The 27,179-nt window shown below is 39.6% G+C and overlaps 3 protein-coding genes and 1 long non-coding RNA gene across 7 annotated transcripts in view, besides 1 other annotated feature; 1 reads left to right on the top strand and 3 right to left on the bottom strand.

Annotated features, from left to right (window-relative positions):
- Positions 1-1,502: 1,502 nt before the first annotated feature.
- The window catches only part of beat-Ib (beaten path Ib), a 57,302-nt gene continuing 31,625 nt past the window's right edge, over positions 1,503-27,179 (top strand). Inside the window, exons 1-2 of one of the 2 annotated variants that reach the window (NM_078855.4) lie at positions 1,503-1,929; positions 23,856-24,574. In NM_078855.4, the coding sequence (NP_523579.1) occupies positions 24,505-24,574 (70 nt within the window). In that variant the 5' untranslated portion in view covers positions 1,503-1,929; positions 23,856-24,504. Of the gene's footprint in view, positions 1,938-23,855; positions 24,575-27,179 lie in introns of both variants that reach the window. The other variant, NM_001169516.2, reaches the window with a different exon arrangement.
- Positions 2,748-3,695, bottom strand: lncRNA:CR43803 (long non-coding RNA:CR43803). Its single transcript, NR_073786.1, has 3 exons — positions 3,445-3,695; positions 3,220-3,380; positions 2,748-3,155 (listed from the first exon to the last, which is right to left on the bottom strand). It is a non-coding gene; the product is annotated as a long non-coding RNA:CR43803 (long non-coding RNA).
- On the bottom strand, positions 4,507-6,080 carry CG18063 (uncharacterized protein). 3 transcript variants are annotated; one of them, NM_165141.2, is made up of 5 exons: positions 5,963-6,080; positions 5,806-5,907; positions 5,354-5,752; positions 4,911-5,239; positions 4,507-4,841 (listed from the first exon to the last, which is right to left on the bottom strand). In NM_165141.2, exons 1-5 carry the CDS (start codon positions 5,995-5,997, stop codon positions 4,588-4,590), a joined length of 1,119 nt encoding a protein of 372 aa, NP_723944.2. In that variant the 5' UTR covers positions 5,998-6,080; the 3' UTR covers positions 4,507-4,587. The 3 variants fall into 3 exon arrangements, with proteins under 3 accessions (NP_723944.2, NP_609775.2, NP_001162988.1); NM_135931.2 differs by having other exon boundaries at positions 5,966-6,080; NM_001169517.1 differs by having other exon boundaries at positions 4,514-4,841.
- Positions 6,451-7,856: a mobile genetic element.
- Positions 21,084-22,497, bottom strand: CG12448 (uncharacterized protein). Its single transcript, NM_165140.2, has 3 exons — positions 21,876-22,497; positions 21,518-21,813; positions 21,084-21,458 (listed from the first exon to the last, which is right to left on the bottom strand). The coding sequence occupies exons 1-3, from the start codon at positions 22,430-22,432 to the stop codon at positions 21,253-21,255; spliced, it is 1,059 nt and encodes a 352-aa protein (NP_723942.2). The 5' UTR covers positions 22,433-22,497; the 3' UTR covers positions 21,084-21,252.

Raw genomic sequence — 27,179 nt, 5'->3', positions numbered from 1 at the left:
GCTAGCTTAGTGCGCTGAGCGATAAGTTGGTACAGAAAGGTCATTGTAAATGGATATTCTATTATTAAACGCTAAATGCTCGGGACATATTTTCTGTTCTGTATTAACTATTTCTCTGGCCACCTTGTAGTGCATCATAAATTAAAGCACAATATTTAAATTTGTAATTGACCGACCTTAAAATGCAATCTTTATTTTCTCGCGCAACAATAAAAAATCAGAGTATTGTATACGTAAATTGCGTGTGTTTTTATGACAACGGCGGGTACAAAAGTCCTCCGGCATTTTTTACAACCTGACACCCTCCATCCTTTTGCGAATTACGCTTCCATTTGTATGCAGGGATGCCGTGCCCTTCTATGCGATTCTCATAATTACATTAAGCATATTAAAGCTTGCCGCCGCGTTTGAGTCGGTGTTCCTTCTCCACACACATGTCTGTACATATATGTGTGTACATACATACACATCCCTTCGCGGCGCACAACTAATAACGTGTCATAAAAGATTTTCCTTACTTTAAGTAGGCGGTAGTCAGTCGGTTATGCGGCATAGAGCGCAGCATATTGAAACACCTTAAAACCTTACGAAAAGGTGGAGGTAATACACCGTGATTCTCGAGTAAGGGGATCCCTGATAGGGGCTTACCCTAATTCCTTGACTTGGCACTAAGCAGTAAATGCATTATCCCTAATTAATGGCAATTAATTAAGCCTCACCCAGCGATTTAGCTTGCAAATGAAAATCGATTCCCTGTTTAAAGGTGTTATGAATGATATGATTTGTTTCATTAAGAAGTTCATTGATTGTCTATTGCCTTAATTAATAAACGAATTGCTCGACTATTTGATACCTCCCTAGAGTGAGGTAAAAAAAATATGATAAAGAAGTACTTCCACTTTTTCCACAAGCGTGACAGCTTTGGTGGGCGTGGCAAGTCGTATGAATCTTAAACTTAATTATCCATATTTGATATTTCTGGAGATCTCGACTTCATAAGAATAAATGGAGTTAGGGTATAGTCGTTTAAAGAGTTGTAAGACAAACTTGTCTTCAAACAATAATATGTTTTTAAATAATAATAGAAAAAACGTATTAAGCTCGCAAATAAAGTCCTTCAATCAAAGGGGTTTCACTTATGTTATTACCAGCAGGCGTAACCATGTTAAATAATTTCCCAATATTTTAACAGTGTTGGGACAATCAACTTTTTGTGGGAAAATTTCTTTCGGCGAATCTCTTTCTTAAATTAGAAAATTTAATATATTAGTATAAGCTGAATATGAAATATTTTAAAATTAAATATAACAGTAAAAAATATTTGTGACTATTTTGATGTTCCGACCGTTAAATATTCCTGGGCTCTCTCTCCGAGGTCCTTCGTTAAGTTGAGAGAAAAGGTCCTGCCAAAGCGACATAGAGAGGGAGAATACAAAAACCCGAGGAGCCACGAAGGTATTTCCTTTCTGGGGCGATGCTGGCGACGATGACGAGAAAAATCAGCAGTTTCATTGATAACGCGCAACGAATTGGATCTCAGTCAAACGCCGGCCAGCTGCACTGTCACAAAATTCGTTTTCGTGGCTGCAAATTCACAAAGAAAACAGATTAAAAACGACATCTGTAATGTAACTATATCGTGTTTTGCTCAGAAGTAATGCTGATGACTCACTAGCTTCATAGTTTCTCGAACCAATACTCGGCTCATTGATTCTTCGCTTGTTTTTTCGCAGCGCGTGTGTTTAATTATATAGACCATGTGGATTACTGTGCCACTGGCAAAAACAACAACGAAACCAGCAAATTAATTCAATCGTGTGCAATCTGCTTGTGGGTGCCAATTTGGGTTTCCTTTCAAATTAGTGCGATAATGATATAGACTGAACTGAAATCAAAAATAAAATTACAATATGCCGGCAATTCAAAATGGTAAATAAGTGAGTTATCATCCCAATACAATAAAATATGGGGTATATTTAAGTGTTACATGCAGTATTTTTGAACAGAAGAGATCCCCTTCATTTTTACTGCGTTTCAATTAATTTCAAATTTAAAATTAATTAAACTGAGAGGACCCGCAAAATGGCCACTAATTAGTTTGGCCTGCGCTGACCATTGGCCCCGTAGCAGCGCTCATGACCCTGGCATGGCAAAAAAATTTAAAAAAAAACCCGACATTTCTTATTGGACAAACAAAATAAGGGAATCGACCCAATTAAACTTCCGGCATATTTTTGTTTTCTGCGTATTTTATTTAAGCGCCGACATTTTCAATCCAACCTTTTCAGCAATTTTTTCGACCCCTGTAGATTTATCTAAATACGTAGGGGTGTCCTGGTAACACCTCCCACCCAAATGTTGTTTTCCAGCTCGAAGCGAGTTCTTGGTCGATTCTGGGGCCTTGTTCAGTGGTCGACTGTCGTCCAGTTGGCGTCACATAAATTTATATGTATTTCCAGCAAGCTTCCCGCCTCGAGGGGCTGACAGTGACTTAATGAGCTGCGGAAGTTAATGTGCAACTTGGCTCAGACTTGTTTCCATTTTTGCTGGCAGATTTATTTGCATATTTGGGCTAACTCGGCTAGCCCGATTTTTTCGCTTTGGCTTTTTCGCTTTGGCCTTCTCAGTTCATCCGTTTGTTTTTCTGACCCAATTTCGGCCTAATTAACAATTATTCTTTGCCCAGAATATTTATATTTATTATTTGTCACCCAAATAAGTACATTCGATTGAAGTGTAAAAGTGTAAATTTATTATTTATGTTTTTGTATTACATCCATATATTATGATGAATATCATAGTGTTCAGTCAAGTCGAGTTTCTGCTTTTAATATGTAATCTCCTGCAAGAAGAACACAAGTAAAGGTGTCATCAAAGAGTCCAGCTTGGCCATCAAGGTGTGTTCGATCGAGGTATGTTGTGTTTGATGGTGTCCAGAGAGAGAGACAGTGATCTGCTTTGAATACGGGGCAAGAGTTAATTCTAATTGCCCGTTGTCAGCGTAGGATACCGCTAGGACTACACTTATTGGTATTAGTATTATATCCATATATATTCTGCGAACTGAAGAATATCATATGGGTGTTTAGGCTAGTCGAGTTTCTGCTTTTAATATATAATATCCTGCAAGAAGAACACAAGTAAAGGTGTCACGGCTGCAAAAAATTGGTACTGTAAGGCAGGAATATTATAATATTAAACGATATAACGAATATCTACCTATAATGGAAAGTCTCCGGCTTGGGCAATATGGTGTGCTTGATTGGGGAATGGTGGGTTCGGAGCAAGAGTTAGGCGTAAAATGATCTTACCGCTATTATAGAAACGGTTTGTTATATTAGTCCTGCATATACCGAAAACAAATGTAAATGTGTTGAAAACTGCAAAAAATTTATACTGTAAGGAAGGAATTTTATAAAATTTAACTATATAACAAATATTTACCAATAACAAAAAAATGGTTTTTGTGTTATCAAAACTAAAAGAAAAAGAAGAGCCGAGTCATTTTTTGGTGCTTCAAGAATTCTGGTGCACAGTGATCCGATATAAATATTTTCACTTTATACTTAGAACTAATATTAAATAACAAAACTTTATTCTTAAAACTAGCCGAAAACTTGTAAATTTTGTAAGTCAACCGAAAATCACTGAGAATTTGGAGTTCAATTCCGAAGGTGTTGCTTGTTTGAACTTCGGGAATCAACTGAATTGTATTATTCCCGTTTATAGTTACGTACGAAATTTCGATTGACAGAAAAAGTCTCAGCATATGTGATTACATTTTATTTGTAAGCTAAGCATAGACTTTTGTGGCATCGCCAAGGGCCAACCCACTCGCTATGCAATACGAAAATACGAAAATTGTGTAAATACACATTTCTGTTGTAAACACGTTTATTGATGTTCAGCCAATTTACTTTAATTTCTAATGAATTTTTTTCTTGTGAGGGATGCACGACTCTTCCACTCTTTAACGAAATCCAGCACAATCGAAAGCCTGTAAATCTGGCATTGCCCAAAGACTGGGTCCTCCACGCTAGTTCCCTATTTGTATGCTTAAGTTCATTAGAGTCGGTTGGCAAATATTTACCAGAGTTGGCAATTTTGGCTTTTTGCTACGGTTTTTTTTTTTTTGGCTGCAAGCAGCAAACATCATTAAATTTAATTTGCTGCCAATATTGAACTTATGCTTGTGTGTGCGGAATAAACAAAGAGGAAAAGTCTCGCCGAGTATAAATTAAAAAGACTTATTTAAGATTTATTTATATTTTATTTTATAAGATATTTTACAAAAATATCATGGATCAGACTTATACGGTTATAATTAGATAAATACATTTAAAATTATTAATTTTAATTTAACCAACGCAAAAGTTAAAAGAAAAAAGGATAGCTATAGTCGAACTAAACATTAAGTGCTCAAAATATAATGAATTTCGCGATTTAGTCCATTTTCGGCTTGAAAACAACATTGACAAGTACATATAACAAAATCATACGGATTTTACAAGATATCTTAAAGGTTCTTTATTGTGAAATATTCGTAAGGTTTACAACGATATATAATATACAAAGATTATTAACTCCTTAAGAATCATTAAGAGAATTTAAAAGGAAAGATATTTCTTTGTTCGTTGGACAAACACACGGCTCCAGTTCACCAAAAATTGATTCCAGAGTTTTCTTGGCACTTTCCAGGACCGCAGGCATCTCACTATTTTTAAACAAGCTGATGGGAAGAATTGGATCTCCATTTGAGTAATGCCAGTTCTTCATGTCAAGATAAATCCTTTTAATAAAACTCTTTTTCTTGTTGTCCCTCTTTATAAACATATTTAAGCCTGTAAATTAAAAAAAAAAAAAGAAACCAATAGCTTTTAACACACGTTTAAGTCGCAACACGAACTTACGATTTTCTTCTGCAATGTTGGCTATTTTCTGTTCGAGCTTAGCCGTTGTCATGCCAATTTTTCTACTACCGGACAGGAATATGTGAATCAATTCATAATGTTCTGGATCTTTGGCATTCAAGGTCATGGCAGAATTCTGCCGAGGGCCACAAAATCCTCGATCATTAAACCCGGGATATGGTACATCCGTGAAATAGGATGTGGCCGTAAACGTCTTTCGGCTCTGTGCCACCATTGACAACGTTTCCTTCATTTTGTAGCAAGCATTAGCGTTATAGAATCGAAAGCCAAATGTTGCCATCAGTTCCTCCAATGTTTCCAGACATATGCTAGAAAAATGTATAGGATCAGAATATTTAATGATTTGCATATTCCCATATTCACTAATAGTTGTTCATTTGAATAGTTTTTTGACCTATAAAACCGAATGACCAAGCACTTACCTCGAGTCCCGTATCGTGTAAATGCCTGGAAGCATTTCAGAATTTTTCGTTGCGTGCAAGTAATTGACCAAAGAGTGAATCAGGTCCTTTGCCAACATTATCTGCACGCTCTTGAGCATGGTTAGGTCAAAGATATGTTTTCGCGACCACCATCCGCGATAGAGCGTCTGAATCAGGGTAGCAGACTTGTCGTAATGGGCCAAAACAGCCGACTGCAAAGCGCTTTCGGCCACATAAAGCAAATTTTTCTGAGCCTCAAAACGGCGCCACCATTTTTGAATAATAATCGCAGACTTCTGAAGTTTTCGGAAATTTTCTCGAACTAGCCATCCGTGAATATAACGCTGAATTGTGCGAGCCGCTTTGAACTGCTTGTAGTCCAAAATAACACTTTGTACTCTATTGAAACTTAGTTTTTTTTAGCGGTATTTACTATAACGTAAATTACTTACCTCGTTAAGTCGGAGGGTAAACTAATGCATTCATTATGCAGAAACTCTTCCTCTAGATTTTCGAATTGGTCATCTTCCAAAAAAACTGAGTTACTGGATTTTCTAAAACATAAACAATACTAAATAAATTGAGTTCGTTTGGTCAACCTATTCTTACAACGAGATAGAGTCCTGTTTAGAGGGCTTTGGCATTTTAATACAAAATATAAGAAGATCTTCCAGAGACAGTGGTTATACTATTATGTGTATGAAATCAAAATCTAAGGCATAAAGAACTATAGACAATGAAACCAAAGCTAATTTGTTAAAAATAAACTTATCAGCAAATACAGGAGGATTTGTTTTTAAAGCACTTCCTTAAAGTGAGATTGTCTCTGAAGAAGCTATCCCACAAAATTTGATTGAAATCTATGTTAGACTTGTTAGTAACTTTTTAGGAAAAGACCATCGCCCATGCCTACGAAAATTGTTGTAGAGTTGTAAATTAAAAGGTGTTGATAAAGGCAAAGGTCGTTCAAGATGTAAAATCTTTGGTATATATACCCGTTGATGGTTCAGTAAAATTATGTAGTGCTTCCAAATAGTCGTTTCTCGTATATTAAGAGAGTATACTATTCCTTAAAAAGTATCGTAAAAGGTGTGTATCAGAGAACTGCAGCCCGCCACTCGCACTCTACGTCCACCCGATAAACACTCGGTACTCTAGGCACCCCGTTTTTTTTGACACCCTACTTGCGGCAACACAAAATACTCGAGTGTTTTACCGACGTTGTGTTTTTGTTACGAGTAAAAAAACCACCCGAGGCCTGCTGCGCAAGAGCCGTATGGGTGAGTGGACGCACAGTCAACGATCGGCCGCAGGTCATTTTTTGTATGCGGGCTGCAGTTCTCTGGTCATTTTTTGTACGCCTAAAATTTGTATGGGTGGAAGCGTGACGGGTATAAGAAATGAAGGGTAAAAGGGAATACCCAAGAAAATTTTTGTGCTCATGTCTTTGCTCTTTGATGGACTCAATGGGTGCCTCCCATTTCAAACACATAAAGTAATTGCAATTAAAGACGGCATTTGTTGATTTTTACGTTTTTTAATGTCTCAATCTAAATAATAAAAACATAGTGGGCTTAAAAAGTATCTATTAAATATAAGGACTTAATGTTGTTGGATCAGGTAGTAAGTCATCGACGTCTACCTGTTCCCCATAGATAGCGCCGATTTGTAGGAAAAACTTCACCAAATTTTTAAATCCGGCTCCGGTTACTGCAGAAAACGGCCGACAATCTTGGACAACCCATTGGGTGCATTTTTCAATAGCTACTTTCTTGTCGTTTTCCGAAACAATTTTTAATTCCGTTGGTCGTCTTAATGTTAGACAACATTTATGGCGGGATAAATTGGAGGTGTTTTTGTGTAAAAATTTGAGCACTTTCTGGCATTGCCTGCAGAACAGCCATCCGTCCAGAACAGTTTCATCTTCCTTTAAAATGTCACATAAAATGCTCCAAATAACACTTTTTCCTTTATGTTTATTGGCAACTGAGTATGTTCCATTGTTAATTTTATTTTTAACGAAATCAGCCGCTTCTGCCATTATTGTGACCTTTTCCTTTGGCTTCCAAATAATACTGAATCCTAACAAGCTAGTAATTGCATCGTAAAAAACAAAAAAGGGGCAATTAACAGCCGAGACACTGGACCAAAGACACAAGAACTCAACAATCATTATGTATGGCGCCATTTGACTCGACTACCTACGAGACCACTCGAGTATTTTTGGAAACACCCGAGTATTTTTGGAAACACCCATGTGTTTAACGGTATACCCACAAGTGTTTTTCTCACTCATCCCTTTTTAGGCACTGTGTGAGCGGCACCCGCGACGCAAAACACCGTATTGATTCGGGTGCGCACACAACGGGGTGTCTTGTCTGCATGTTCAGATTTATACTGTGTGTTTGTAAGTACCCGCGATGTGCGTGGCGAGTAGCACCCGCACACAAAATTGTAGGGTGTGAGTCGAGTGGTAAAAAAGTGCCACCCTTGCAGTTCTCTGGTGTGTATCAGGTTTTTGTGTCAGGTGCAAAAGGAATCGTTGTACTCTGTTTTCTTTGCCGCTTCCGTCAGCACAACAGAATATTGTCAGTTTAATTCATTTTTAATGCTGAGCCGACTTACTCGATATTCTCTCTGGAAAGCGCAACTTTGCCACTCAATGCAATCATTTGCCAATGCACTCGAGGGCTGTGCCGAAAAAGGCGGAAATCAAAAGTTAAAATAAACTTCGTTGTCCTTGCCGTTGCCGCTGTTGTTGTTGTCCTTTTTTGGGGGAGCTCCTTATAAAGTTCCAGGATATCCCGTTGTTGTCTTCGGTGCTCATTTTTCGTCCTTATGCGGCACGCGTTCCCCCTCCAGCACTACTTTTTCTCCTTTCGTGCCGCTCCTTGTCTTGTTTAATGTTTCATTTATTTGTTCTCTCGTACCGAGGCACGAAAACGGACTCGAGGAGTGGATGTTGATGGAGCCAGGACAACTGGGTATTGCATTGTACTTGGGTCCGCTGTTTTCACTATTTGACGCTTGTTTACTCATTTCCGGTTGCCGCTTGCATTGTGTTTCGTCCGGAGGACATTGCCTTGCCTTGTGGGTCCTCTGTCGTCTGCGAAGACTACCATACTTTGTAGCCTCCATTACGAAAATGGTTTAACGTTGCCTCGGCAGCTAGAGCCAGGAAATCCTTTCATATTTAACAAGGCGCACAGCGACACCCGCGGAACGAAATATATGCGGCAAATTTTGTAAACATTAAGGTTGCAAGCTAAAAAAAATGTATATATATATATATATGTATATATATATTAGTTTTTAGTTTAGTAGTAGTACTAATGTTTACAGGAGCAGCTTTAAAGAGGCAAACAAAATAATAATATATATAATAATAATAAATATGTATATATATATAATATATAATATATAATAATACTTTCATTTTGGGCTTGACCCAATTGAATGAAATAGAATTCGCACTTCCTTTAAATTAAAATTGAAAATTAATCGAAATCAAATACGCGCGGTGTTAAACTGAACTTGGCTAAAATGCCTGTGGCTGGAAAAGTAAAAAACTTTGTCAGTTTGCTCTTCTAATTTGTCCCAAGGCAAAGGCAATCAATCAATATTCATCAAAATGCTATTTAATTTGAATGCAACCGCCTTGCGACTCGACGCCGACACGTCCTCGTCCTTGTTCTGTAGTTCTGGGGACTTTTCTTCCTCCTTCGTGAAAGTGCTACCACGTCAGACGAGGAGGCACGTTAGTTTCATTACTCTTCGAACTTGGCGACAACGCGAACTTTGAAGTGGCTGGATCTAGGCCAAAGTGCTGCACCAAACTAACGAACAGCTCTACGATTCAGCTCAATTTTCAATTTATCAGACTGCCACAGTTCCGTCTATATCATCTGGGCGTTTCTAAAAATCCTTGAAAGCCTTCCTGGTTTTAGACTCACAATGCTAATTGTATCTGTCGAAAACTGTAACCTGCTCTTCATCGGAGAAAATTCCACACGCACTTAAATTGGCCAGAAGAAGACTCTTCGTTAACCTGATTTCGCAGTACAAACAAGGGTTGCAAATGTAGAGGTAAACATTTTCGTAACTGCATTTGTATGGATCACACATGTAACGAGGAAATAAAACATCAATTGCCGGCCCTTTTTTGGTAGCATACTTTATTGGTTCATTGATGAGCTGAAAGTAAAAAGGGTCAGACGGGTTCTGACTTTCAAATTGCCAGCTGTAAATTCAAAGTTGGCACAGACAACCCAAATAGGTAGGATTACGTGTTTTGAACACTGGGCAAGCATAAAGTTGTAAACGGAGGTAAGGCGAAACAAATTTAATCAGAATTCAGGTAAGATAAGTTAAAAGAAATAAAAAAACATGTGTGGCACTTAGCATCTTTAATGAGATACTGGTATAAAACTTTCTGATATATAAATTTGTGTTTCTATAATAATTTGGTTTTAATATGAATGAAAAATAAAGCTGTTAATAGAGAACAGACTGCATTTAAAATGGAGGGAAAGAAAACACACTTTAAAAAAATACTTCCAGGGCTTGTATGTGCACTAAGTGTTGCATGCAGTAAGATACGGTTGAAATTAAAATTCTCTCTTAGGCTATTTAGTCTATTTTTGACTGTACAGGCGCACTTGCAAAAAAATATTCTTTAAACTCAAAAAGCATGTCCTTGGGTTGGAAGTTAAGACCACTTAATGCACGCCAAAAGCAGTTTACATGAGTATGTATTACAGTACCAGCTAGCTGTGTGTATGTAAATATGTACATATGTGGTAGTGGTTCATAAATACGCTCGCACATTGAGCCACTTATACATATACGCAACAAGGACAACGACGCATGTTTTTGGTTTTTGGCCTCGGAGCCAGCTTGAAGGCATCATTCAGAATCCGTGCTCTTGTATACGGTGTTAATAATGTCATTGATGTGTGTTGAAGACAGATTCAGACGACGACAAGCCAAGTACATGGGCAACCGAATGCAACCAGTAGTAGTGTTCATTGTTGTTCTGCTCGATCTGACTACTACAGATGCTGTTGAAGTTTGCAAAAATGTTGGCAAGTGTAAACGAAATTTCTGAGCAAACTGCCCCGCAAGCCGTTTGCCAAAACTTGAGCCAAGTGCACTAAATGATGAATATAGGAATTAATTTGTGCTTGCCCCTGGATTAATAAGTTTCCATTCGGCTGCTTACCATTCCTTTATAATTACAGATAATACTATTTTCAAATGTTCAAATAGTGTAGATTAAATATATTTTTACGATTCCGGATAATGACAACACAACTTTCCACTTTAAAAGGCGAATTGACGTCCGACTCTGAAATTATGACCCACTAAATAGTTCAAGGCTTACAAAATTGGTAAAATCCAAAAGGCATATAAACAAATACGCCACCTTGACCAATTTTTTTTATGGCTAAGTAGGTGGTCAGTCTCAGATGGTCAGGTGGGCAGTTGGCTTTAATGGTCTGTCGGTACTTTGCCTTGGAAATTGGGGCACGAAGGAAAGTAAGTCTATTAACGGCAATGACAAAGCACGCGAAAAGCTAATAGAGAGACAGCCCACAGGAAGGAAAATAAGCCGAAAGTGGGGTTGTTAAGTAGTTTGGCAAGTCTATAAAAATGTATTAACTGCCGCCGAGAAGGGGAGGCGAAAATAAAGTCATAAAGCCAAGTGGTAAGTGCGGAATGGAGAGAAAGTGAGGTGTGGCTCCAGACACAATGGCCGTAATATGATAATCATTGCGTAGGTCCATACACTCTTTGCGTTTAGGGGCGTGTGAAAAGTGGGTAAATGATGCAAAGCAAACGGGAACGAGTCCGTGCCTAGGCCAACGGCAAATCCATTAAACCCTTATGATGCATGAGTACAAATAAACTGAGTGAAAGCCGACAGACAATGGAAATACCAGGGGAGCTCGAGGGGTCGTAAACAAAAAACAAAGAAAAGCGAAGAAAATCGTTGGGGAGCAAAAACATCTGGGTGCAAAAAAAAAGGGCGTGTCAAAACATATGCGAAAAAAAGAGCAGTAACCACAAACCGAAGCGGTAACGGCATGGCGAAAATGGGAGAAAGCAGGAGAAAGGTTCTCGTGGAGACAGCCCGCAAAGTGAGCAAACACTCGGTTGAAGTGGTTAGCTGGTTAAAACGCTTCTCATCTGAGTGGGTGACAGTGCGTATGTAAGCGCCGCCGGGCCAAAGCTCAGTCAAGTGCAATGGCAAATAGGCCCAGATGCTCTTCTATCTCGGCTAAAATTATAAACAGATGTTGGAAAGAAGATTAGTTTGATCACGTCGAAAGAAGTGTGTAAGTGGGCCAAGTGGCTTGCAACCGAGCTTAGCTCATAGCATGTAAGACCCATGCATATATATGTAAACGCACATCTTACACATAAAATATATCTAATTCGACAAAAATACGCAACTCCCCATTACACTAGTGACGTATAAGCAATATATAAGCAAAAAACACACACGGTAGCGTGATATGCAATAACTAAATATTCTTTTTTGCTAACTTTAAGTAACACACATATCTCAAATTAAGCCCAAATAGCCTAATTGTTGCCTACGGTAAATGAAAATTTAAATCACTTGTATCCCCATTTTAGTTTAAATAAAACATAACCCCTTACAGCTTAATTAATTAATGACACGAATTGTTTATGTTTGATCAAATCTAATTAATTTGGCAAATCGTTTCTGTCACATATAATATGTTATTTCCAGTTGAGTGGTCTTAATCGTCATTTGGTTAATTTTTTGTTCGGTTTAACGATGTATGAATACCATCATTACGTTAACGTTACCTTTTTGTTTGTGTAGTAAAATTTCAATGTTTTAAAAGAAACTTACTGCGAATTAATTCACATACCTTGATTTTTTTTGTCTCACTACGGTCACCTGTCTGGTGTCTTTCCTTATATCTAGCAAGTAAATATAAAGTTTCAATATAAAAACCACAAAAAAGGACAATCGCCCGAATATAGTGGGCTGTTACTGTGGTTCAGATTTCAATAGCTGAGTGCATTTTCAGCATTTTCTACACTGAAAGGGATACCGGTGAAATAACAACAATACAATGTACGATACTTCCGCTTTTTTGCTGCTCGTGTGCAACCAACTGGTTTCTGCACAAATATAACGTATACGCGAGGTGGGTCGGAAAAACAGGAAAACCAGCAAAGGGCCCAGAAGAGATACTTGCATTAGAGTCCTGAGCGGCACCACCGGGCATCTAACTAACAAAGGCAAGGATTTTTTTTATTTCTGAAAAAATACCAACATACATACCCAAATGCTCGAGGCAGGCGAAGAAAGTTTAAATCAACTTGTGGAAATTTAGACAATTTTATAAACATGCATACGACTCCGAGGACTGTGGCAAGATAAGTCCCCATACATATAGACGTACAGCCGAAGTCGAAGAAGTGGTAGCGAAAGGAACACGTACTTACATATATGCACTGAAAAGAATTTTTGAATATATAAATAATATTTTATAATAATTGTTTAACAGGATCTGTAAAATATAAGATTTCATTGAAATTTTATTGACAGTTAACCGATGATCCAAAGAATTGATTTTCGAGCCAAAATATTATATTATATTATATTATTTGCCAATGGAAAATATTTGCTTTCTCTGTTACCGCATGCACAGGGTATATTGCACATAGTACAAATTTAAAAGTAAGCCAAGCCACATCTCGCGCTATCTGCGGATGCTTTTCCCGCCTTTCCCGTTTTTCCTTGGCCAACCCACAAACACATTGTTGTACGCTGGTGCTTATGCAAATTCTCGCCCTGTGTGTTTGGGCAGCGCCAAAGGGAAGATACGTGCTTTATATATATTCATGAATGTATGAATATCTTGCCTGTATAAACAGAGTAACTGAATAATAATAACAACAGCCGCCGCCATCGGGCGGCGAGACCCGAAAACTTGAAGGAAATGTCTCCAACAGAAAAAGTTGTTCACATCAGGTAGCAAAAAAAAAAACATATATATATATATATATGACAAAAATAAGTACAACGCGGTTACACCTTTAAATGCTTTAAATTAGGATGAGCTGTGTGAATAAATCAGTGTGACTGGGCTTGGGCTATAGTTGTACGAGTGTTGAGTAGAATATCTGCTGTGGGTAATGTGGTAATATTCATACTATTTCATCACAGACAACATTCTTTTTTAGCCAGTAGAAAACTGCGAAGCACGTTTTTGGACATCGAATTTGAATTTCACCTTTTATATTTCAACTTCTCAAAATGGACGCCCTTTTCCAAATGCTTGTCAATATGTCAATAAGAGCGTGTTAGAAAGGATCTAAAAATAGCAGCAAACAAGCCCCAACATATTGTGCTTTTAATTTTCTAACTCACTTGCCACTAGGGAACAGGTCAGGCATCCGTTGGCCATATCCTTGCGCTCCTCCACATTTGCCATTCGGTTGCACGTTGAAGCGTGAAACTTGTGCGCTTGTCACAAAAATGCTGCCCGTCAGCTTTCGTTTTGTTCCTTGCGGTTGATTTCGCAACAATAACAACAACAACAACAGCAAACAGGAATCCTGGTGGGTTTTCTGGGTGGCAAAAATGTCGCCACATAAATTACCAAATAGAGCAAAACCGAGTTGAACGCATTGAGTTGCCCTGGCAACAAACCGATTGCATTTTACTCGATTTCGCCCCACCGCCGACCTTATGTTCGACCTTCTGGCGTCCCGTCGCATCCTCTGCATCCGTGGCATTAGCATTTTGACGATGGACCACCACCCACTTCTACCCCATTGTCTGAGTTTTTTCCTCGTTTTCGCTGCGCGTGCTGTTGCCACTTGTCTCATTTCGAGCGCTGTCAAGCTGCAGAAAAGTAAGTGCACAGCGCCATCTTGTGGCGAGCAGTCGAGGTGGCACCACCCAACTTCCACTTTCTACCGATTTCGCCCACTTCCGCTTCCTCCGGTGGCGACTTCACTACTGAGTGGATTCCACAAGTCCGTACTTGGATATTGCTCTATTTTTTCCATTCCGAAAGTGATTGCTTGTTGCTCTCTCTGTTTTCTTCGGTGAGCTGCTTTTGTTTTCTAATTAATTATGCAGCACTGTGGGCTAGCTGTACTAGAAAAAGAAAATTCATAAAAGTTCGGATTTGAAACTATAGTTCCTAATTAATTCGGTCAAGTTATATAGTAAATAATTAATAGCCAAATTAATTTAAATATTTTTTTCTTGATCTACTATCGATAGCTATTAAGTAATCAATTTACATGATGCCGCAAAACATCTTCGATATACGAAGAAATTTGAGACAACGTTTCTGATCATCATTTAAATATATCTTTATTTATTATATCAATATTTAGCATAGAAAAAAAAAAACAAATTTTACTACAACTTTTCCTTTCGAGACTTCTGTGCCACTGTGTCCTTTAAGTTGCCTTCTCGTGGACAGGACTTTTTGTCACTTCCGCTTTGTTTTTTTGTTGTTGTCTGCTATTTTCATAGTTCATTAGTGCGCTGGCCCTCTTCAAAGCCACTTTTTTGCTCCTTTGGACTAGCACTTTTCTGCTTTTGCTGCTTTTCTGTGTCGGGATTTTCCGTAGCATTTAACAGCTGCTGTCAGACATTAGAAAAATATTTGCACTTTGTTTTCATTTTATAATTTCTTTTGCGACGTCTGCCAGGCTCTTAACTTGACAGCAGTTGCAGTTTTGCCCTGGCGGCCCGCTTTTTCCAGTAACTTTTTTCGGACGAGGTGCTGGCATTGATTTTTCTGAAAAGCATCTAGTTAAAGCCAGGGTGGCTAATGACTTTAAAGTGTACAAAGATAAGCAGCCGGATGGAGAAGCCACTTTCTTCCAAGGCATATGCAGTGAGTTTTCGACGGGGCACAAGGAGCTCAACGAGCCAGAGAGCGACGATGACGACGACAACTGAAATTTGTTTCACCCCCTCCTACAGAACGGTTGGAGGTCCCGACTGGAGGTCCTTGCAGGCCGCCTCCTTCTGGCGGCTGCTTGGGTAAAATAAACGACAGCTAATAATGCGCACAACGAGCAGCCAGGAGTCAGAGCCACGGAGCAGGACGAAAGGCAGGAAAAGCAGGAGTCGAGCAAGCCACTTGGGCCCCCATACACTGTACTTTGATGTGGAAGCAAGAGGATCTAGCCTTATTCACTTGGATAGTTCTTTGTGTGAAAGCAAAACTAATGTTCTAGTTTTTCTAGGAACTTAAAATTGAATTAAAACTGATGAAATTATTTAGGGCAAACGATATGTGCACCATTTGGATGAGTTAATGTTACATAAAAACATCTTGGTTCTTTTAAAATATATTGTAACTTTGGCCGGAAAATGTTGGCTGCATTTTTTATAGTTCCCTCGTTTTGGGCAGTGTGCAACTGAGCTCACTCATTGTTTTTCTTCTTTAAGCTTAACCGGGGAGTGGGCGTGGCAGCGACTTTAATTGGCACATATGACACAAAACCCGGGCGTGACACACTATTTGGAGGAGATGGGGCATTCGGGGTTAAGGGGCCATAGGAACAGGATGGTAAGGACAAAGTTTCTCTCATATGCATAGACACATCTCGAGTGTCGCAAAATGCTTGGCGAGAGAGGTCGTCGCTGTGGGCGGCGGCTGAAAATGGCTCCCCGGTTGATCTTTTGGCTGGTAGGCGGCAAAACGCGTCCCTATGCAAATGAGCGAGAATGCGGCTAAGACAATGGGCCAAGCTAAAGTGCTAAGGGTCGCGCAGCTTAAGTTTAATTAGACGCAGGACTTGTGATTTATTTGATTGTCGCCTAGGCAATAGTTGCCGAATGGTTGTGGTCTTAGTCACTTACAAGGCCGACACCATTTACCCAAATAGTTTCTAAAGTTTCAATCAATAAATATAAAGTCAAAACTGAGATGGGGGCTTCGCGCATATTATATTAGAAAAGTATGCTTTAATAAATTTCGCAAAGTCAACTTCCTAAGGAAATACAGACTATTTTAATTGCTCTTTCTAGATATTCAGTTTGGGGTGCTTTTAAATTTGTATATTTGCTGGCTAGCCGGTTACTGATTCTAGGCAGCTTTGGAATCATTTTGAATAATAACATCTGTCATTGGAGTGTCTGCCAACCCCAGTCTTTACGCCTGATTCGTTATGCAACTTTGTCCAGGTAATTTATCAGGCACATTAAACCAGGTGGAGTTGGGCAGGATAACTGTAAGGGAAGTAACCTTCTCGAGTCCTGGCTACCGAGAAAAAGAAGAAGTCGTGCCACTGTCTGCTGCACAAAACTTGTCACTGGCATTCCGCCGCTGACAGTTGCTGTGCAGCTCTGCTGCCACTGACAGTTGCATTTATTTACCTCCTTTTTGGCCAGGACTCTGGGTCAGAGATGAACTCTTCTTTCAGCTTCAGCTGGAGCTAAATAAAAGCCACGCATTTAATACGCTGGTAAAAGCAAGCACAATGAAAATGGTTATGTAAAATGGTTTAACTGAAAAATTTCATGCTAAACGTGCTTGGGAAATGGCTAAAAGATCGAAATTATCTGAAAATAATAAGATGCCCTACAAATAAATTACATGAGGTGGAAAAATACATGCTCCTGAAAATACATCTTTCATTTTTATAATACTGCACATTTAAATTGATATTCAATAACAAAAGCCATGTCTTGAGTTAAAACGTCTTAGGTTAGACAATATACATTGTCCACAAACCCTTTTCTTTTTTATTTAACATATACCACTCAAAGTCCGGACAACGAAGGAAAATACTAAATTTCTCCGTTTACAAAACAAATTATAAATAACGATTTATCATGAGCTGCACTAGCTGTTGCATTTGCCAATTGCCCACCTGAATGCGTTCTGAAGTGCCTCCCAATCCTGGCTGTAAGGATTGCCTTGGCCAAGGACTAAATCCCTGAACTGGAATTTTTTGACTTGTGGAAATAAATTGCCAATGGCAACGACAGTCTGATTTCACCTTTTGTTGCTTGTGTTTCTCATACATATTTTTTTGGTCCCAGCCAGACATTAGTTGATTCGGCTGTTGCAGCTGTTTCTGCTTCAAATGGATGTACTTCCCGCTTCACTTTAAGGAAACGGAAAATAATATTAAAATTGCACTGCTCGCAATAAATGGGTTTCAAAACGAACTTCAACATAAACTCGGCACATTTGCCGCTAATCGCTTCCCCACAGACGCATTAACAATTTATCTTGCCTTATTTTATGCGAAAAGTTTTCGCCAACCGAGTCAGTGTAACCGCATCTTTCACCTTCTGCCGGCGAAATCGAATCCCCGAAAAGAAAAACATTTGAATTGAAAATCGTGCTGAGCAGAGAAGGAAAATGCCAACGACATGCGCATAATTTCAGCACACACAGGCAGCACTTTTCTCGAGGGAAATGCGAGTACGTGAATGCGAGAACATGTCGAAGGGATTGGTTGGGGCCCTCGGATATTGTGTCTGAGAGCCTTAGGCAGACCTTTGGGTCCTTTGATAAGAGAAATGTATATTTGGTCGCTTTAGGTGAAAAAAGTTCGATCTGCGCTCTGTTGTTGCTCGGTTGCTTACAAATGGAGCAGAGACTGTTGGGAAAAAGCTAAGGGCACCAGTATTATCTTTTTTCAAATTGCTTTCGAAATGTCTTATACACGAAGACTAAAAGGATAGAACTTTTCATCAACAAGTTCTCATATGCAATCGAACTGGTCATCATATTTTCTAACTTCATATGAATCCATACATAGCAGTCTTTAGTGACTTTTAAATGCATCGTTATCAGTCATTTACTATCATGTGTATAATACTAATTTAAAGGACATTGTGTAAGTGAAGATGATTTTTTATTCTTAATACGATTTTAAAAAAAATCGCATGTACAGATGTGCAATTTTTTGCAGCTGCTAGTTGCCATTGACTCGAGTTCAGCCCAATTCATTTCAGCTTGGACCCATCAAAGCCAATAAATTCGTAAATAAAATGTGCCAATAAATGGTTGTCTCTTCCGTCAGCAACGGAAGCAGCAAAACTGAAACTAAAGTTAAATTGAATTAAAATTCAGAGCGCTTAATGTGCCGCAAACATACAGGACACACTCGCACACTCGCCTAGATCCGCTGGCAGTCTTCACATGTCGCAGATTTTTCAATAAACTAAACAATTTACGAAAATTGAAGTTTATCTCAATTGTGCAGCTGCTGTTGACAACGCTCCATACACTCGACGCTTTGTCGCCGAGGACTCAATTTGGCAATAAACTGGCACTCAGAGCTCTGGGCCGATTGCCACGCCCTAAACTCCAAACCCAAAACCCCAACCCAAACCGATACTATATAGTATATATGAGGCACGATCCGGGTCCTGTGAAGTGGTGCACAAATGCGCTTAGTTGCTTTATTGGTCAAGCTGTTGTGCGTGGATAAAACCCTTTTAGTGCACAATTGCTATAAATTCGCTTGGCCCATTATATTGCTCGTTGGGTGTGGCTTTCGAGGGTGGGGAACTCGGAATTGGAAACGGGGAGACTGGGTCTGGGACTGGAAAAGGCGAGATGAGAACTGGGAACCCTGCTATTGTCGTGTGGGGAATGGAGCAGCAGAGTCCAAGTCGATGATTTCGATTGACGGAAGAGCTTATTTTAATCTCATTTGACAGCCACGAGCAAAGGAACCCGAATAAAGGAAACTATTCTCGAGCCAACAGCTGTTGTGGGACGGGTCATTTGATAAACGGTCATTTGGCCGGGGTCAAAGGGTTAGAATGGCCTGTAGAGTGAAATGACTGGCTCTCGTAATATAATTTGCCATGATTAAGTTGGAAAATTTGCATGGACCGGCCTGACACATTTTGATGACCCAAGCATTTGGCGGCACTCGACAGTTTAGTGTTAGTTTATTGTCCAATCGGGTCGTCTGCGGGTTCATCTTCATTTCGGTCACTCGCGCACATGTCCTGGATATGGTCATAATTAAGATTAAGGTTGGGGCCTTTAATTTGAATTCTTTTGTGTCTTCGCATAATGGCCAGTTGGGCAGCAAAACACTGAAGTGAATGAAAACTAAAAAAGCCCTTAGCAAGTTTGTAGGATAAGTGGCTGCGGCAAAGGCAATTTAATTGGATGATTACTGCAAATTGTTTAGCCATGTGGAGAGTAATCATAAAATTATCTTGGCCTCCAAATTCAATCATAAATATAATTATATTGGATGGCCAGAAGTAAATTTAAGTTTGTATAAATGGGTATGGTAAAACATGAGATTTTTACATGCACAACTACGTGATTAAATTAAAATGCTGTGAGGGACTGAAACCCCTGTTTCAATGTAACAAGCCCGAAAAGTGCTCATTCTTAGCTTACAACAAGTTTATGGACTCAGTTGAGTGCTATAAGCAAGGGTTCTGAGAAAGAATCGGGTTTCATTCCGTGAATTGATGATTCAATGAAGGACGGAAAAGGAATACGGTAAACTTTCGATTTTTTCAACCAGCTGAGCAGCTTAATTGCATTCGTGTGTCGGAAGAGCCAGAGCCAGGAAAAATGGGAAAAAAAGGCAAATAAACCGTGGACGGAGACGACGAGGAGGAGATGGAGCTGCTGGGAAAATTCATTATGGACCGGCGCCTCGACTTAGTGGTAACTGTACGTATGGCAGGCATCTTAGCCAACTGGGCTCTAGCCAAGCCAATCCACTTCAGCACCTCGGGCTTGTGTTGCGGTTTGGCGCTTGTTAATTTTGCAGTGAAAATTGCTTTGGTATTTACAGTGCACTTGGCCAAAGGCGCATTACGCGCATGCCTCAAGGTCCTCGGCTGAGAGTCCTGTTCTGAGGGCTCTGGAGCTGCTGCTCGATTCCCAGGATGTTTGCTCTATGCCATTTTCCCTAATCTCCCCCTTTTCCCTGCAATCGACAGCTGTTAAACATTTTCACGTGCAGTCTGCAGCCTTGATGCTTGATTGTATTTGCCCTCTCGTCCTGGTCGACTTCCAACTGAGCCATTCAGTCAGTCAGTCATCTGCACGAACTAATCAAGACAGCCACTTAATGCCACAAAGTATGCTACTCGAATTTGTGTAACCCACTTATCTTTAAACTAATTTGTTTCCAAGCTTGGATTGGCTTCTTCTCTCACAGGACTTATCAGCCCAGGGCTGGTGTTGGATTTTCTTTATGGCTGTGGCATTACATTTTCAGCCACGAAGCGACCATAAAACAATGCCGCATAAAAAAGTGACCCCTACTTTTTGCCATCTCCATCGCTCAGAACGCGAAAGTACTCAAAGCGAATAAAACAAAAGTAACTATAATAAATGTTTGCAAATAAATTGCGAGCTGCTAAAAACGCACAGTCATCCACACAAAGGAGAACGGAATTCGTTTTTCTCCAATTTTTGTTGCCTTGACATTAAAAAAGTTTAAGCGCTCTGCTTTATTCGTCTTCAGATGAGGGACAAAATCAGTTTTATGTCGAGGAATTTCTGAAATTTTGTGACTGATGACAGTAAGAAATGGAAATATTTTGTCCGTTTCCCCCGGGCACTTTGAATGGTCAAATGGAAGGTGGGACAGATGTTCAAGCTATATCTGAATGGCTGCCAGTTGTCTTGTGCATAAGAATGAAAGTCAGCATCAATTTTTTGCCCAGATTTTTTAGAAGGGAATATATATTTATTTGTAAAATTGTTTTAAAGTTGTTCATACTCGTAGGTAACTTAAATTTATTTTGCATGCTAATGCATAAACTATTTTCAATACAGGTTCACAATTTGAAGAGCCCATAATAAAAAACAGATCGAATGTGAAAATAGATTTTCCCAGCTCTCGGTGTCTTATGGAAAGTTAATTACTGAGACAACCTATTGGCACAAGCTATCGTCTTTTACTTGGGGCTTGCAAAAACAATTATATTCATCAGCGGTCGTTAGAAGATCATCAAGATAGTATTTAATGTTACGATCCTGTGCGTTTCGTGTCTTGTTCCTTTTTGCCAAACGCTTTACAAAATCTTTGCAAAAACGATTTCGCATATTCTCTCGCATGACATGCATGCTCATACGACGTTCTGCAGTGATAAATAGATATTGGTTATCGTAAAGAGCAACTATATGGTGTCAAACTTACTGGTTGAATAGTTCATGTACACCTTCTCCACATTCTTATCTCTCATTGCCTTGTCATATACCAGAATCGTACGCTGCAAACGTGGTGTCATTCGCTTTGGCAAGGTAAATTCTAAGTCGTTAATGTTTTCTATATAGGGTCCCGGATAAGGCACTTTGGAATAAGTATTTCCCTTTCGGAACTCATGTCGCCGGTCGTTTATGAAGGATCGCTTCATTGCAATGGCTGCCCGCACACGGCCGTTATGAAAGCGGTAGCCAAAGGTACTAGAAAGGTCCTCGATCTTACTTAGCAGACTATGAATAAGACTCAACAACAATTAAAGTGTGAAAAGGAAAAAGGATTTTCAAGGACTTACTCAGATTCCCTTAATGCATAAATTCCTGGTAGCATATGTTCCTTTCGCATTCTGTGGACCTTTCTGTAAAGCGAACTGAGCATATCTTCCACATACTGTATTCGGAGCGACTTCATGCCCTGGAAGTCCTGGAAGTACTGGCGAGTCATCCATCCGCGGAACAGCGCCTGAATCTTAGTGGCCATATCGTGGTGATACTGGATGATCCTCTGCTGTAACAGCTGTTGCATAAAGGAGAACTTTGAGTGTCGCACCCAGAAACCACGCCACCACTTGCTAATGATGGTGGCAGCATCGATCTGCCTTTTAAGAGTACTTCTGGCCAAAAATCCCCTCACATGACACTGAATAGTCCTTGCAGCGTTGAACTGTTTGTAATCCAGGAGGGCAAGTTTCAGTCGACTAGATTGACCGAAATACGAATCCTGACTACTATTGGATTCCAACCAACAATCGCTGAAATTGTCCGTGTTCTGATGGCTTCCAGAACTGAAATCGCTCATGTGCTGAGAAAAGTGTTTAGAACCTCGCATCACCGAAGGACATTGTAGGAACATGGTCAAGCCGTATTCTTGCGTATGTTTATGTGTATAAATGTATTGCTGTAATGCTGTATATGTAGCTTAATGGAATTCAAAAAAGTCATTGATAGAAATTTCTAGGGAACACCTTTTCGAAAAATAAACAACATAATCTTGTCAGCTAATGGCGAATAACGCTGATTCCGCAGATATATTGGGCTTATGTTGCCGTGATATTGTACTCAGCATGAATATGATGATAAGTACTAAGTTCACCCTCTGCTGCGCCACTTGACACACATCTCTTGGCTGGTTACTGGTTTCTGGTTGGATATAGGCACCGTCCTCTCTGCCTTCATCACACAGACCGCATTCCGCTTTTCCCCGCAGAACCCACCAAATATGGGGCAGAAGCTCCACTCGGAGGCGCAGTCAACCTGTCAGTCAGCCAGGAATCCATGAATACGTGGCGAAGAGTCTCCTTTCGAACGCACTTGCAGCTTAAAGGATTTACATTGAATACTGAATGCTGATACTTCATATCAGTTTAGTTTTCCCTCGCTTTCCCTTAAAAAAAAAAAACGAAAAAGAATGGAGGGCGCAGTGAAAATCTTCGATTTCCATAAGTGAATTTTCCTCGACGCACACAGGCATGTCAACTAGGCAACCCAGCCACACGGGCGCCTTACACACATGTGTGCCACTGTCCCTGTTCTCGGCAGTCGAAAACGAAATGGTGTCATGTACGAAATGTGAAAATCGTGTTGTACAATTTCATGGCTTGGCTTTTGCCAATTTCCCATGTAAAGTCAGTCGGCTTTTCGTGTGGCGCCAAAGTCGAAATTCCCTGCTCCCTGCCCTTGCCCATGCCACGTCCCCTTTGCGGTGGCAACTGCGCGTATTTGGTTTGCTAATGGGCAACTTTGGATTTTCAAATCAGTTGGAAAATGCACTGTGCGTTTGTATTGTTTTTCGCAATATTCCAAAATCCATTGCAGCTTAAAGCGTCCATCAATGATTTAGAACCGTAGGGGATTCTCCGAGTAGAAGACAGTAAATCCTCCGCTGGGATATTGAATTTGATGATGATTGGAGTTGTCAAGACTTGAGACTTTCATGAAAGCCGAAAACCAAGCCACAAATATAAAAGGATTAAATAAATTCGGTACATTCCGCACTATGAGGAATACAAATAAAATACAAACAATACAATTAATTCAAAAATTTAAAAAAATGTCACAAGAAGAAGTTATTATTTTAGAATTCTTATACCAAAAAAAGATTATATAATTATATTTAAAAATATTTATTCAACTGTTCAATGCAGAGTTAGAGAGCTTACAAGATAAATGGTGAAGAAAATTCCGTCGAAACGAAATTTACATAACAATGAATTCAAATATTTCTAAGCTTACAACTGGATCTAATTCTATCCCCCCTCTGCTCATCAATTTTTTAGGTTAATTCGGAAGCCGAATCCAGTTCAATCATCATCCAGCAACATTGTGGAATTCCCAAGCAGGAAAAGGAAAAGCTGGGAGTGAGCCGAAGTCATATAAAATACATAGCAGCAAAGTGGAAAAATTGTGGAAAGCAGGAAATGAATATGCAAAAAAGGGCAGAAGGGATATGAAAAATGCAAATAGCCAAATCGAGTTCAATGAGAAATGCAGCTAACCCTAAGCCGAGCGTATTTACACAATTTCACATGCAAGGCAACAGCAGTGGCATTCAGGTAGTTCGGGGCACACAGGACCAGGTCACAGTCCGAATACAAATGCGACTCACTGTGCTGATTGCTAATTGTGGCTGACTGGTAAACCGAAGAAAGCAAGAGCGCCGAATGAAAAATGCATTAAATGCAACCACAAAATAGAGCAAAAAGTAAAACCAATCAAACGACAAAAAAGGGGAAATTGCACATACTGAGCGCAGAGCAAAACAAAAGGATGACAAAACCAGTTAGCGAATATTAAAATTGATTTCTGCGGTCTGGATAGCGGATATTGCTCATATATGTACGTCAATCGGTTGCAAAGGGCAGCGTGATATAAAAAATTAGCTGATTTATAAATAAACAATCATATTTGTGGGCAAAAGGACATAAAATGCAAAAGCCAGCGCTTAAACTGCGTCGACTCTTCATCATTACCGCAATTTATATAGCCAGTTTGCCAGGTAAGTTTGTTAAATTTGAAAAGCAAACACTGTCATGTCCTCATCACCTTTTACTATTTGACCACTCTCGAGCTTTAATTTAAATGTCCCAGCACACACAGTTGGCCTGAAATATTAATCGAAAATTATGGCCATGGGGACTGCTGTTTTCAAACTGGGCAATCAATTTGCCACCCACTGTTTTACTGCTCTCCCACATCATTTGCGGTTCAATTATGTTTGCGGTTACTATTTGTGAAAACGTTTCAACCCCGTCTGTGAACTTCTTTCTTTTTGTTTTTAAAAAGCGCCATGACAAATCGAATTAAGCACCAAAAAGTGGCGAATAAAACATACATATTGAACAGAATGGCAATTTGTTGCTGCTCCTATGAAATACCTTTACTTCAAATGAAATCAAATATCAGATTGTTACTTTTGTAGTAAGGCCTTATTGTAATTTCTAAAACTAAACGTACTTTAAATTCACTATTCTATTAAGGAGGCATTTGTTTGAATTTCTTCTTCTTTAAATGAACATAATATCGGAATGCAATTTAAGCTTCACTCACTGATATTTGTTAGGTATTATGTTCAACTTCTGCCACCTAAGCCCAATACACTATCCATTTATACCCGGCTAATTTCCATTGATAAGTTGACGTTCGTTGCTCCATTCCCTCGCTATATATCCCAATATATAACGGCCTTTTATGAGTATTAATAATTTTGCTGGATTTTAATTTAATATTGGTGCCTGACTGCAGCTTACATTCAGCTGTTTGTTTGTCACTCTTGACGTTCCCCACCAAATGCAATATGATTCGGATTTCATTTCAGTTCTCCGGCTTTATTCAGGATTTTTTCCAGTCATCTCTGTCTGACACTCCGGGCAAAATAGCTGCTGCAATGAGTTGTCGCTTTGTCTGCATTTCCGGCAGCTTTAATTTCGTTTCATATTCCTTTGGCTTGTCGACATTCCCTCCTACTCAGTCAGCCATTCATTGTGGGATTGGGGCATAATAAAGTTGTAAAAGAGGCGCTCATAAATCCCAGGCATTTTATATTAAAAACGGAAAGATTCGAGCAGGGAAGTAAAGTGTACTTGGGAAGCCGCCTTTAAAGGCACGCAAGCGGCTGTCGATGCAGAGCAATTCATCACAGCAACTTCCGGTTCCGGTCTGGGCTAGATCTGCACTTCTTGCTTGCTCTTAATTCGGGCTAGTCACACGCCTCCCCCTCCTCCAGAACGTACTAACTGGCATTTGGCAAAGAGACGTGTGCCATCGCCCACCCGTCTGGTGCAAAACCACTCGTATTCCATCGAAACAAAGAGGAAACGGCGACAGGACCTGCTAAAAACTTCCAATCACGTCTCGCGGATCCTTCACTAGACACGCATTTCAATGGCCAACATTAAGGGGGGGGGGCTTCCAGGAAGAGAGTGTCTGGCCGTGGAGCATATTTCCAAAAAAATAAAAGGCCCACAAGCGTCAGAGCGAGATTCGTTTGATACCCCGTTTCTAGCTTTTACTTGAATGAGATCATTAAGAAAATATTATTCTTATATTTTTTGGTTGTACGGAAAGAGCTTGGGTCATATATATTTATATATTATGTTTTGGAATATATATATTATTCCTTATCACCGTTAATCCTTGAAAACCCATAACTTTTGATGGGCATTATATTATTTAATAATTTATTTTATAACATTTCTCTTATAAGTACGTTTTTATCATTTCAATGAATTTATTTAATAAGAAAATTTTTTTTAAAGATATTTATAATTTTGGCATGTTTTCACCAACTATTGAACAACATCTCGCATTTCAGTTCACTTCTAGTCCCTTTGCACCAGAAATGGCTTATTATTTCTTATATTTTTATATAGCGTTTTGCTGCCGCCCACTCGGGAAACCAGCAACGGACTGGCGGGCAATTTTCAGTGCTAAACTTTTGACACCCGCACATAACACTCACATATACACACGTCCGCCAGCCCACACACACTTGTTGTTGTGACACGCACGCGATGCATGTGGCGTCTGCCGGAAATGCCAAGCTCAACGTCCAAGAGCAGGAACAACAATGCCAGGAATCAACTGTTGGCATGTTGATGTTGACGCTTTGCCACTCCCACTCCCACTACCACCCATCATCCAACGGCCGCCCAACACCCACTGGCAAGCGCCACCCACCGCTTCTGCCACGCTTAGCTGACATTTTTGCCAGCGTAATCACGATTAAACTGTCAACGGCATACTAATTAGATTTTTATTTTTATTGCGCCATGACAACGCCGCGTGACGTTGCCGCGTCCTTCCGCGTCCTGCCGCTAACCAACCCCCACCCATCGCCTCTAACTGGGCGGTCCCTGCTTAGCTGCTCTTTTTATGCCCTAGCAAAGGGTATTGTAATGTTAATCTGATATATATATGGCTATTTAGCACCTGTTTATGCATTTTTTATCTTAAATGCAAAGGCATCTTGTATTCAAGAGCATTCTAAATACGGGAAGTTCTGTATGTGAAGATTTGCCCAAGAAACCAGGATAGATAGACGCACTTAATATTATCTAATATTTTAAAGGCAACAACAATACATAATATGCACTCTTTTTTCA

Source organism: Drosophila melanogaster, chromosome 2L (assembly GCF_000001215.4).
Source record: "Drosophila melanogaster chromosome 2L".
Taxonomy (NCBI): domain Eukaryota; kingdom Metazoa; phylum Arthropoda; class Insecta; order Diptera; family Drosophilidae; genus Drosophila; species Drosophila melanogaster.
The sequence above is the reverse complement of the archived record's forward strand: the minus strand, read 5'-3'. Positions and strand labels throughout refer to the sequence as shown.

Excerpts from the sequence above, each read along its gene's own strand:
- CG12448 (NM_165140.2), bottom strand. The coding sequence starts at position 22,432 with ATGTTCCTACAATGTCCTTCGGTGATGCGAGGTTCTAAACACTTTTCT. Across the intron at positions 21,814-21,875 it reads TATGCATTAAGGGAATCTGA|TCTGCTAAGTAAGATCGAGG; the intron begins GTAAGTCCTTGA and ends TCTTATTCATAG. Across the intron at positions 21,459-21,517 it reads GTACATGAACTATTCAACCA|AACGTCGTATGAGCATGCAT; the intron begins GTAAGTTTGACA and ends TTATCACTGCAG.
- CG18063 (NM_165141.2), bottom strand. The coding sequence starts at position 5,997 with ATGCCAAAGCCCTCTAAACAGGACTCTATCTCGTT. Across the intron at positions 5,753-5,805 it reads TTACCCTCCGACTTAACGAG|AGTACAAAGTGTTATTTTGG; the intron begins GTAAGTAATTTA and ends AAGTTTCAATAG. Across the intron at positions 5,240-5,353 it reads TACACGATACGGGACTCGAG|CATATGTCTGGAAACATTGG; the intron begins GTAAGTGCTTGG and ends ACATTTTTCTAG.